Source organism: Vigna unguiculata, chromosome 2, assembly GCF_037176805.1.
Source record: "Vigna unguiculata cultivar grain cowpea cultivar isolate G323 ecotype 2 chromosome 2, ASM3717680v1, whole genome shotgun sequence".
In the NCBI taxonomy this organism is placed as follows: domain Eukaryota; kingdom Viridiplantae; phylum Streptophyta; class Magnoliopsida; order Fabales; family Fabaceae; genus Vigna; species Vigna unguiculata.
This window is the reverse complement of record NC_140793.1, coordinates 25,242,270-25,255,753: the sequence shown is the minus strand read 5'-3', so window position 1 is coordinate 25,255,753 and position 13,484 is coordinate 25,242,270. Positions and strand designations below refer to the sequence as shown.

General features: G+C 32.2%; 1 protein-coding gene across 2 annotated transcripts; it reads right to left on the bottom strand.

The window, feature by feature from the left end:
- Positions 1–5,311: 5,311 nt before the first annotated feature.
- DPMS3 (dolichol-phosphate mannosyltransferase-like protein) lies at positions 5,312–10,337 on the bottom strand. Of its 2 annotated transcripts, XM_028052584.1 has the most exons (5): positions 10,016–10,337; positions 9,611–9,744; positions 7,209–7,318; positions 6,873–6,980; positions 5,312–5,550 (listed from the first exon to the last, which is right to left on the bottom strand). In XM_028052584.1, exons 3-5 carry the CDS (start codon positions 7,308–7,310, stop codon positions 5,491–5,493), a joined length of 270 nt encoding a protein of 89 aa, XP_027908385.1. In that variant the 5' UTR covers positions 7,311–7,318; positions 9,611–9,744; positions 10,016–10,337; the 3' UTR covers positions 5,312–5,490. The 2 variants fall into 2 exon arrangements, with proteins under 2 accessions (XP_027908385.1, XP_027908375.1); XM_028052574.2 differs by lacking the exon at positions 9,611–9,744 and having other exon boundaries at positions 10,016–10,336.
- Between the last annotated feature and the right edge of the window lie 3,147 nt (positions 10,338–13,484).

The following is a 13,484-nucleotide window of genomic DNA, read 5'->3' as shown; positions in this document are numbered from 1 at the left end:
TAACCAGCCGTTGTTGCTCCAATGATGTTGCTTGTCGCTGCATGGAAGCTTCATGTTGTTGCATCATAGCCCCTCCTTGCTGAGTTAGGGGGTGCCATATCATTGGGCACACAAGAAAAACCATCAGTCAACATTGATTAGACAAGAGATTTAGCTAACAACACTAGGAAGACACAACGAAAATGAAGCAAGCATACAAGTTCACATATTCTAAGGAACGACCGCTCTGATACCATAAATGTAACGTCCCATTTAATAGAGAATAAATCCTATAAAGGAAACATAAAAAAATATATAATATAAAGAGCAACGTCATGGAGTATAAGTGTCACCCATTACAATCATCCAAAATACTCGAAGAGAAAACAAAGGCACACCACGATGTCATTAACAAAACATAATGTAATAGTTTGATAGTTGACCAAAATACATAGGCAATAGTGCCTACAGAGAATACTTGAAGGAATGAGATCCAACCATAGTTTGGCTACACAACAGAGTTTTCATCACCCTGGTGACCACTAGGGATTTTCACATCTGCTCACATCAATAAATTGATGATCATTGCAAAGAGGAAAACCACACCCAAAACACACAAGCAAACAGAAAGGGTAAGCTAGAGTACAAATCATTTTAACATGTTATGACACACAGATACTTAAAACAGATCATAAACATGCAACAAGATAGGCAAACAATCATGTGATAGCAAACAAGTAAGACTTTACAACTCAATTATCCGAATACATATAATCGGTCAGATTCACCGGATGCTTGCATTTGTTGTGGCCTCTATTGCTTTGCAGAGCCATTGCCAATGGGTTTCACCCTACCACGCACAAGGTTAGCCTTCAAACATCTAAGACCATTATCTTGCCAAAGTATAGGGGCTCCTACTACTCTCACCACTTGAGTCAGTCCGCTCTATGTGAGACTAACCGACTCTTTAGAGTTTCAGGATGCAATCTTTACTTGAATCCTTACCTAATTATATACACTACGGTACCACCATAAAACCTTACTAAGAGGTCCATGAAATTACATCCATCACATAAGGCACCACCATGAGATCTCACCAAGAGGTTATGAAATTACGTCCATCACATACGACACCACCATGAGATCTCATCAAGAGGTTCGTGGAATTACGTCCAACTCATACCATAGTTATGTCTCACTAATCAACCATAGATTTATCATGCATAACAAACTCATACCAATATCCAACCAACCACCCCATCATGTTTCATGAATTTATTCATACCAATCTCATCAATTCAATTCCCAATATATCATATAGAGCATACATGACATCATACTTGAACTGTTTAAAGTACAAATCATCCAATCATGTGAAACACACATGTATATAGTTAACTCTATCAATCTCGCTCAGGCGAGAGAAACCCCTCGCTCAAGCTACCAGCTCTTACCTGAGCGAGACTGCAAATAGAGGGCATGCCAAGGTCTCGCTCAAGCTAGTCCATCTCGCTCAGGCGAGACTACTCTCGCTCAAGCGAGTGGGCTTCGCTTAGGCGAGCCCTCAAAACAGATAAGGGGAAAGTTTCTGCTATGCTCGCTCAGGCGGGAGCTCCTCGCTTAAGCGAGAGCTTTTTGTTTTGAGTGACCACTCTGCTTGCTTGGGCGAGTTCAGCAGAACTCACTGCTCTCATGCGTGCAAAACTAGCAAAGTTCAACTCAAGCACCAACATTCATTATCACAAAGGCACAAACATCATCCAATCATTTTAAACATAATGCAAATGCAGGCAATATACTCAAAAATGTGAAAAACCCTAACTTCCCTTACCTGGACAGATGTTAGCTAACAACACGGACAGCCTATAGGGGAGCACCACAGCTCCAAGAACAACTTTGTGAACTGAAAATATCAACACCAGAACAAAAATAGGGTTACTACGATGAATCCTAGTTGGAACTATGGAAGTAAAGCTAGAAAAGAGAACATATGGGTTGAGGACCAACTTACGTGGAATAAAAATGGAGTTTACTAGCTCAACGAAGAACGGGAGCCAAACCTTAGGAGAGCTCTGTTGGAGAGAAAGAGAAAGTGAGTGAAGGAGCTGTTTTTGACAAAGTGAGCAGAATGAAAGGAAACAAGTGGTTTTAAGGGATCTTGGGTATACTATAGGCTGACATTAGGCCCAACAGTAAAGGGTATGTCCAATGTTTTAGGACAGAAAATAAAAGGATTTACAGAATCTGGAGTGGTCATAGAACTTGTAGAAGGATACTTTTGTAAATGCAAATGTAATTCCAAAAAATTTCTAATATTTCTTATATAGAAAATAGCAAACCTATAATATGAATTATATCCCTTTTTTTGCTGTATGGTGATCTAGATCACACCGTAAAAATCATCATCCTCTTTATCAGTGAACAACATCTGTCGCTAATATATATATAGAGTTTGCAACTGTTCCATATCAAACTTTCAATTATTCTATTTAAAATAATACAGGATTTGCTGTGTGGGTCATTAGCAGAACCAATCACCCAAAGCTTAAGCTGTCATTAGGTAGAATGTTTTTGCATATCCAACTTACATGATAATCAATGAATGTTATTTTAATGTTTCATGTGTTTGTGAATTTAGTTGACACTCATATTATATGATATATGCTAGTGAATAGTAGATGACATCAGCTCGGTAGAAAGTGATTTTTCTAACACAAGGAATGTCAGCTTCTAACACAAATTACGAGTGCTCTTCTGCTCTGCCCTCGCTTTTCCTTATTTGTTGCGATTACGAGTGCTTCTCTGCTCTCTCTCTTCCTTCTTTCTTATTTGCACTGCATCAAATTATTTTCTGTTACAAGAAAATGATTTTGCGTCCACAAATCTAAATTCTTCAAATTAAAGTGCAACTGTCATCATGATCGTGATGCACTTATTTTATTTTTACAGTTTTCCTCTTAAGAAATCCGGTAGAGCTAATCATTATGGCTTGATTATAGTAGATTGATGTTGGATTCATGATGTGAAAAAATTGAAGCCATTGTTCTTGTTAGAATTCAGATATGTTCTGTCTATTGTGGCATGTTGCAGAAGAATGCTGGTTATTTTGTTTTTTTTTTTCAGGACATTGTTGAGGCCAAGGAGTATTTGAAACAAAAAGGAGTTGATCTTCCTCTTGACTGATGTTTCAGATGTAACAGAGATGGTCTGAATAAGCGGCTGACAATTACCCGATTGAGTTGTGAAAGATTTTTGACATTTAACTTCATACACAAGTAAATACTAATGTAGAAACTATGTACATGAACTCTTTATTATAATCAATGAATAGTATTCTTTTATTTTTAATATTTTAATTTTGATTGCAAATTTGTAGCCTGAGAATATTGGAGTGATTGATATTTCTGAGAAATCGGAGAACATTGTGTATTTAAACCATGGTTACTCAGGATACGATGAAAAGATGAATTTTATGAGTGTATTTTTTGACAGATATTAAGGATTGTTGAATTGGTATCTTTTATAAAGATTAGTCACGAGGAAAGAATGATTAATATTTCACATTTATAAAACAGTAGCCTAATTAAAAATTATATTTCTTTAGAGTCTAAATTGAGACACTACAATATTGGAAACATGATGACAGAAACAAATTCCATTGAACATTCAATACCAAGAGAATTTCACATACTAACATGGTTAATAGTTGTGTAACTAGTTTTGTACCATGAATTCGGCTAAAAGAGTAATTGAAAATAGAGAATTACTAAAAATAAATCAACAGAAATTTGCTTAAAATGAGAATAGTAAAGATAAGTTGCTATTGTCATAAGATGTGCATGATGAAATTCTCAGATTAAGCATGCAAGATTGAAACTATTGTGAAATATGGAGAGAGAAAACATAATAAAATGTTATTAAAAAGTAATTATGAATGTGGTTACAAAAATTAGTTCTCTAGACCAGGAGATAATATTTGGTCCAAGAAAGAAGATACTATAAAGAGAGTCCAATTTTTTTTACTGATTTTTTAGATAATGTTTTTTTACTAAACTTTTAAAATATACTTGTATAATGACAAAATTTTCAATATATTTTAAATATTAAATCAATATAATTTAAAAGTACAACAAAAAGATAACATAAAAGATTTAGCGAAATATCCAAATTCCTCAAACAAAACTTATTGATACATCTTTATGCAGAACTAAAAGTGGGGATAAGTTGTAATCAAATAAAAATTTTAAATTAGAAGAATTGGGGATAGTGAATGAACAACCTAAACTTTTTAGGTTATGATGACTGATTTAGGATAAAATATTGGTATACTTTTTCCTGTCCATTACACATTTTAATTATTTGTTTTATTACCTTTACTAAAATTACATTAAGTTTTTGGGAATTTCAACAAACTCTTAAACTTTATATATGATAATGGGAATTAAAGATTGAACATAAAAATGTTTAAAAGAAATCAATTAAACCCCTTTCTTTAAGGCTACTTGACTATGCACTTAAGGTCATATTCCAATTACAACTATAGTTGCGGACTTTTTTAACCATTAATGCATTAACATTAATAAAATTTAGAGATGTTACATTTTACATTAAGATGTTATTTCTCCTTCAGATTTTCATAGTATTTTAGCTAGTTTGTTGAGATAATTGTTGAACTTGGTATTATTATCTCTCTATGTCAACATTTTAGTATTCTCATCCTTGTAGGCTTTGTATCCACTTGGCAAAAAAATAAAACTAAAACAAATCAAGTTTATATCGAAATTATGACATCACCAACTCCATTATATAACTCCATTATATAAGCTTTAATTTCTTAATCAAATGAGTCTACGTCATAAACTCAAATCCTTAACTCTAATAAAGTAATCAACTTCAATAACTCAAGAATTTACAAAGTACACAATTAAAATCCTAACATTAATTCTAATTAGGCGTCTTTGCAATCAAATAAAAAATATAAAAAAATAAAAGTACACTGCCTTAATTATTCAAATTTTAATTATTTAAGCAAATGAACCTAAAACGCCTTTACTATAATCACAATTATAATACATCAATCAGCTATATAAATCAAAGATTTAAGGATGCCTAATTAATATTGGCATATTCCTTCCACCAATCCCAATTGGATGTCTTTGCAATCAAAATTAAAATAAAAAAAGTAAAAGAGCTGTAAATTAATTATTCAAATTTTATTTTATTTTAATTTTTTGAGCAAATGAACATAAATCATTTTTATAGTACTCAGATTCCTCGACAAAAATAAAAATAAAAATACAGCCTTATAAATCAAGGATTTAAAAATGTCTAATTAATAACACAAACAGAAAAAACTATCTATTAATTGTAATGAAGAGTTCATATACATAAGCAAAATAGTTTCCACATCAGTATTTAGTGTATGAAGGCTAAATGCAAAAAGTCTTTTCAGAACAACTCGGGTAATTGTCAGCAGCCTATTCAGAAGATGTCGTTAGATTTCAGACCACATCAGTTGAGAGTGAGATCAACTCCTTTCTGTTTTAAATATTCCTTGGCCTCAACAATGTCCTGAAAAAAATTAAAATAAGCCACAATCAACAGAACATATCAGAATTCTAACTAGGAACAATAGCTTCAATTTTTTTCACATCATGAATCCAACATCAATCTACTATAGTCAGACCATAATGATCAACTCTACTGGATTCTTTAGAAGGACAATTAGGAAACAAGACCATAATGACAATTGGCTTCTAATTTGAATAGAGTTAAGATTTGTGGAGGCAATATCGATTCGTTACAGTAGTAGATGCAGTGCAAATACAGAAGAGGGAGAACAGAACAGTAAAGCACATGCAATTTGGTGCTGAGATCCTTTAAGTTGGCAAAATTAAGTATATATTTAGCTGATGACATTTATTACCTACCAGTATATGGAAAGAGTGCCAAATAAATTCACACACGTATGGAGATAAGTTAGAGATGAAAAAATATTCTATCTAATAATAGCTTAAGCTTTGGGTGGTTGGTTCTGTTAATGACCCAAACAAAAACCCTGTATCACTTTTTAACAGAATAATTGGAGCTTGACAAGAACACTGTTGCAGACTCTATATACCAGTGACAGTGTTGTTCATTGATAATGAGGATGATGATCCTTTACAGTGTGATATAGATTGCTGTACAACAAAGCAATTCATATTTTAGGTCTGCTGTATATCAGATAAGAAATATTGAAAGATTTTTGTGATTACATTTGATTTACATAAGTATCCCTCCACCGCTCCCATAACTACTCCAGATTCTGCACCTAGATTTCTTTTCAAATCAAAATGATAAATTTGAGGGAAAGAATCTTGGTCATAGAATCCCACCGACTCCAGTGATAAATGACACAGTTGTTAAGTCCCTAAAAATTAGAACAACTGAGACATACCACATGTTTTAAACCAGAGTGGAGTCTTCACACGTTCCAAACATAATAAGTCATTAGAAACCACAAAGTTATGAGGGCCCGAGGAGTAAAATTCAGGTGGGAAACAGGTTTTCTTCGAGATTACTTATTTGACACTTGGGAATATGATTGGTTTGTCTGTGTGGTCGTTAACTGTTAAGACTTCACACGCATTTTTATGACTGGCTTGGGAATATAAGAGAACATATCCTTTTCTTATAAAATTCTAAACCTAAATAGCGTCTATTTTTGATAAATATCAATATCTCATTTTCAATCCAGTGTGTGGAAATTAAACATAGTCATCTTTTCAGCCCAAATATTTTTATGTACACACACTTGTGACATGAGTAAACTACGCATGCACACATCAAGTAACATGCATATAGGCACCATAGAAGCACAAGGCAATGAAACAAAAGGCATAGAAGAATACCTTCTGCAACAACAGAGCTTCTTGAGGACAGGTTGGGAAATTCATCAGACCAACACCAACCATTAATAGACCGTAACATCCTAAAGACACAACAAAATATATAGGTAGCTGAACAGAGGACAAAACAAAGAAGTGTCAGCATTATGTAATTAGAATTCAACAAAATAGAGCTACAAGAAGATTGATGTTTAGCTGCCAGTAATCCCCCTTGATAGGGTATCCACGTGCAGAAGTTCATGCCCCATCCTTGGAAACAGAAAGCCTCCCCACCCAAAAATATCTTGTCCCAAAAGCCAGATAAAAAATATAAATCAAGCATATAATAACAACACCTACCAGCCAAGTATGGTTATATGGAATCACAGAAGTTTGTAAAAGGCCAATCCATAACACTGTAATGGCTACTACCAATGCCAAAATCTTCACAATGTGCTTCATTTATTACTCTGAAATTACATCAAATAAAGAATTCCTGAAGATCAAGACTAGACAATCCATAAGTAAATAGAAAATAAATATCAAATGATAACAGACAAAATAATTGAATTGGATGAAAGAATTCAATTCATTACATAAAGCATTCACACATCAAATGCATTCAAAATGCTAATATAGCCTTAAAAATTAAAACTTATTAACAACCAGTAAATCAATGCAATCACAGCTAAAAACGTAAATACATACAAAATTTCATCATTTCCAACCTCTAGGAAAGGGTCAAAACAAATAATCAAATGTAATCACATTCATGAGGATACCAAATCCTACATACTTAATTGAATTAAAAACTATTTGCCACTTCCATCAGATGGAATCTCCATGAAACTCATTTCATAGTTTAATGCAACTCAAAACCCTTGCGCAATTTTCCAGCATCATTTGGAAGTATCAGGTTCAAACTGACCAACTAAAAATCCATTTCACAAGATCAAGGAAATCAAGAACATAAAATTCATTGCACATCAAATGAATCAGTTCAAAACAGAGGTTTACATGAAATTTAGAATGGCCACAATTCCTAAACAAAGAAAACATTGATGATGGTTATTAGTTACGATGGCCTATCCTAGACCCTTAAATTCACTTAAAACCGTATGGTTTCCATCAAACATTACAGATCAAACTAAGTCACAAGAGGAAATTAAAAATATAATTGAATCACAAAGGCACCAAATAACAGTCCAATCATTATTGGATAGTTCACTAACAATCTAATAATATTCAAAGCTAAAGAAGTTTTAATTTCCATTGCATGACAACATTTTTGCTGCAGGTATACAACAAAACAAACTTTTCTTTTCAACAGAATCTTTATTGTCTTTTTCCATTCACATTTTTCCCCTTTCTCTATTATTCAAATCACAATCTGATTTAAAGCTTTATATGATATTAAGATACAAGAACATATCTTTCTAGTTTGTACAAGAAACTTTAGCAGCACAGTGAGAGAATACAATTTCATCTGTGATAGATAATAAGAATCAGAAATATATTTTACACGGTATCTTATATGTCTTCACCCATTTACAAATATGTAAGTATGATTATAGGGTAGGAAGTTAGAAAAGTACAGGAAGAATGTTAATCATGAAGGATTATACAATTCTTTAGTTATGACGATGAACAAACCTGTAACTTCTATCATTTTGAGTATTTTATCTTTCACATGCATGAGTGCAAGTAAATCATACATTAGACTAAGTATAGCTATCTTATCATTCTTTATCATCATTTCAAAATGTTTATGAAATTCTTTCTTTTAATCTGAGCAAGAATATATAATCAATTATGTTAAAATATAATTATCTTGTGATAGACAATTCTAAGGATTGATATTGCCTTGTACATAAGCAATTATCTAAAGAATATAATTGATTATCTAAGCACAGATAATCAATTATTTATTTAGATAATCCATTATATTGTTTGTAGTGAATTTACAGATTCAATCAAGAACAAAATAATCAATTATCACTTATAGTAATTGATTAACTCTTTTGTAATAAGCTTAGATACATGCTTTCTCTAGAAATTACATAAGCTCTCGCTAATACACACACATACCTTTACTCTCCAAGATCTGCTCCAAAAAATTTAAAAAAAAAAAAGTATTTTCCTAGAGCAAGAGCTGAAAGATTGATAAAGATCATCCTTATTAAACTTGCTTACATTTTCTTTCTTAACTTCATTAATTTTCTGGAATTCAATCATAAACAGGTAATATATGGGCAGATCCACAAATATAAAAGTTCTTAAAATATAATAAACATATAACTGCAATTATGCGAATCCAAATGAAGATCAAATTTCTTAGAAGTTACCAAAAATAAAATACAAATGATTGCCATCATAAAAGTATTTGTACTTCATAGGTTTGGATGCTTCATTGATAAGAACTAGTGAAGTATCCTTAACATATAGGTATCAGACACGAAACTAATTTAAGTATCGATGCTTCAAAGACAAGCTCTAACTCCACAACTGAGGATACTAAAATTTGTAAGATGGCAGGGTGAAATGATAGCCTGCCTGTTGTTTGCATTTATGTTTATGCTTCAATGCCCTAAATATAAAAAAGGATTCCCAGACGAAACTTTGGTACATATATCCTAATCCTGCCCGTAACATTTAATGTTATAAGTTAGTTATTAATGCATGTCAGGATTCTTCTCTCCAATATCCTAATTACAGCCCATCAAATGAACTTAATAAACAAATTTTCAATCTTCAGCACACACCTTTCTTCAGCTACTAGCTTCTCGCTTGAGAAAATAACATTCGACAAATACATTGTTTGACATTGAAATCCAGCATCAAGTCAAGCGCAAATGCGAAAACGAACTTCTTGGTAGCAAGTCAGTACCTCGTTTGCCTATATGTACATCCAAAATAAAAACTTAAACAACCCAATGGAATCCGCAATCAACACATACAAGAGAATTTAAAAGTCACATTTAACGAATCGAATGACTCTCAATGAACCTAAGTTCAATCTCCAATCGATCATATTAATCAATAAACCTAGCAGAAATACAAGCGTTTTTCGATTTTTAGTGGTCTGCAAAATCAACGCTAACTCACACCAAAAGATTGATCGATAAATCAGAATTCGAAAGCAAGAGAGAAGACGGAAGAAGAAGAACCTCGTGATCGAAGTTGCTGCTTATGCTCCTAGGGTACAGAGCACCACAGCCGAGAACTGAAGAATAAAAGAAAAAACAGTGATGCGTTGCCAACGAGATCGCGAAAGACAATGGAGGAGGGATCGCGAGAAGTGGCCGCAGAGGTTGTGGAATTTATCGATTAGGGTTGAAAGGGAGGAGAGGATACATTCGAGGTTGAGGAGTGTGTCAATGGCAGCACTGGAATCTGTTGGGAAGAGGAAGGAGAAAGGGTTGGTGTTGGTGTGAAGGGGTTAGGAGAGGGAGAGTTGGTGTTGGTATGGAAAAAGGGAATTTAGATAATAATCATTTGGAGTTTATGGATTTTATGGGACTGCATAAAGAAAAAAGTGAGGTCCAGAAAGAAACTGTCCATTAATGTGTTAAGATTATTAGCCTGTTTGAAGGTTCATTTCATATTAAATTTGAAATATTTAAAGGCGGTAATAAATTTTGGAGTGAATGAGGAATATAATGTTAAACAGGCGTGTGTTTTGCTTTTTTTATGTTTTTATTAGTATAATATTAAGAATAATTAATGATAATTTATTATGGGTATATGTAGATTAGTTGAAAAAGAGAGTACAAAATTACTAGTTAATAAATTGTATCAACTAATATTTAATATATTCGATCAAGATTTGAGATTAATAAACTATATGCGATGGAGTCAATGGTACTTATCTATAAATATACAAACTATTTTAGTAGGTGTCTAAAATTTAGTGTCCATCTATATAATAAATTCACATTCGTTAAAAAACTGAAATATATTTTTACTACATACATGGTGTAGAAAAAAATTAGTAAATAAAATTATCATAAATTACATCCTTAAATATTTCTTTAATTGGGAGGTCAAATAAAGATTGATGTCTAGGATGTGTTTCAGCTTCCCTGCATTTTATAAAAAGTAAATATTATTGTTAATATATATGCAAATAAAAGAAATATTATGTAGTAATTGAATTATGTATAAATAAAAAAAAATCATTATTTACCTATGAAGCAGTCTTCTTAATTCTTTGTAGAAGACATGGTCCATAAGTTGTTAAGTTTTAAAGAACTAAAAGATGTCATTGAATATTGTTATTTACTTATGAGACATTAAATGTATATGTAATGGTATACAAATATTGAGGAAATAGTAATAACCTCATTGATGCATATATTTTGATAATCACAAAGATTGTTGTTGTAGCGAGTATGGATTGATAATGATTTTTGTTGTTTTCTGGTAATGGAAAGAAGTAAAAAAAAAAAGAATAAAGATTTTGTGTGGTATAATAATAAAGATTTTGTGTGGTATAATAAAGGAATGCTTAAATACCTTTTTTTATCCTAATTTTCGTGAGTTTTGTTTCACTTGTCCTTATTTTTTCAAAATGTTCAAAATGGTCCTAATTTTTGTAATTTATCGTAGCAGTTATTGTTCACCTTCCGTTAACGATTTAAACAGCGTCTGCAAAAAGGATCAAATTGACCACAAATTACAAAAATTATGAACATTTTGAACATTTCGAAAAAATGAGGACCAAATGAAACAAAGCTCACAAAAATTGGGACAAAAAAGGTATTTAAGCCTAGAAGAATAATGGAAGAAAGTAGATAATTTTAAATGTGCATAATACTTGCATGTATTTTGAGAAAGTAATTCTCATTTGATTAAATTTGAAAGTTGTGTTTTATCAGTTATTATAGTGGATCCCCAACCAATAGAATAAATTTCTAAATGATGAATCTACAATTGAAGAACAATATATGTAAACATGATGTACAATATAGTTGTATTGATATATGTAAACATGACATATTATAGTTGAAATGAATTAATTTGATTACCTTGTTGTCTATTAGCCTAACCAATGAGAGTGAATATTCATCCTTCCAAGTGTTCCATTGGTTTAAAAATTTTGTATTATACAAAGAAAATGTCAACTATTGCTAGATTGGGAACTAAACTTTTAAAACTACACTTATTGGATATCACCTCTTGTGGTATGGTATTGTGAAAATGACTTACATGTATTTCTTCATTGAGGTGTAAGTTGTCCTTAGTTATTATCGTACCTGCAAGGTATCAAATAAATATGATGACTTTTATTATCGTAGTTGTAAATAGAAGTATAATTAAGTAGAATATGAAGATATAATCATTTTAATGACACAAATGAAGTAAAAAACGAATAATACCTAGTTTTGAGATAACAAAATTTCCTTATAAACAACATTCTTAGTGAAAATGCCTTGTTTTCCTTCAAGGTGTCCTTCCTTAATAAGGATTTTTGTGGAAGTTTGAGAGACACCTCTTGATAAAGCAACATATAACTGACCATGGCTGAAAACATGTCGTGGAAGGTAAATCCCAACGGTAGGTATAGTTTGTCCTTGTGATTTATTTATAATAATTGTAAAACTCAATCTCACAGGGAATTATTTCCTTATAAGCACAAAAAGGAAGATTTGCACTCTCTGTTATTTTGTGTTTAATTCTTGGTAAGAAAGCTCTCTTTCCTACATGGTGACATTGACCTCTTGGGTACCATTCCTTGTGTCTATTATTCCAACAATAATGCTCTGGAATTTCGCGATACAAAAATGTTTTAGATTCGGGATTTCTTTGATCGAGGGCAAAAAATTGTGTGAGCATGGTTTTGGAATTGTTATCATTATTCAACACGTCATTGATGTTTTGTTGCTTATAAAATCGCACTTGTTGTCGATTTGGTAAATGAATTTGCAATCTTCCAACAGCTAGATTCATTCAATAGATTGTAAATCTGAAGATTTTTCATAAAGCCTCGGGAGCACAAATCCATCTAACATCGCGATATTGCTGGACTTCATCTATAATAGGTCCTTTATGAATCTCCATTGCTACTCGATGAGTCCTTTGTAAACATACTTATACAAATATTTAATACTTTTGATGTTGCTGCAGACCTGAACATTTATATGACAGTCGTATTTTAAGAGTAACCAAGGATTATAGGGAACCACCCATCTATTGCCAATAGTCACATTTCTATTTATGAAAATTAGTTCATCAAAACGTCTTCTGTATTGAGGATATGAATCATTACCTTGTCGTGTTTCTTCCAAGAAATCTTTGGGAAATCTCTTTTGGCATTGATTACGCTTCATACATGGTGATCTAGGATTGAGAGTTCCGCAAGGACCATGTATCATATGTTTCAACACAACTTCATGCAATTGTGGTTCTTCTTCCATTTTGGTATTTCTGCCCTGACAATGCTATTATAATCTTGTGGATCATGTAACTTATCATTATTATCTAAGATCAATAGCATATGTACATGCGGTAACCCACGCTTTTGAAATTCAATAACATTCATATAACTAATAACTTTTTTGAGGAGTCCTTTATTAACAACATCTTCCTTCAATTGCTCAAATTTTGCTCGAAAGATTCTTGTGAGCAAGTCAAGGC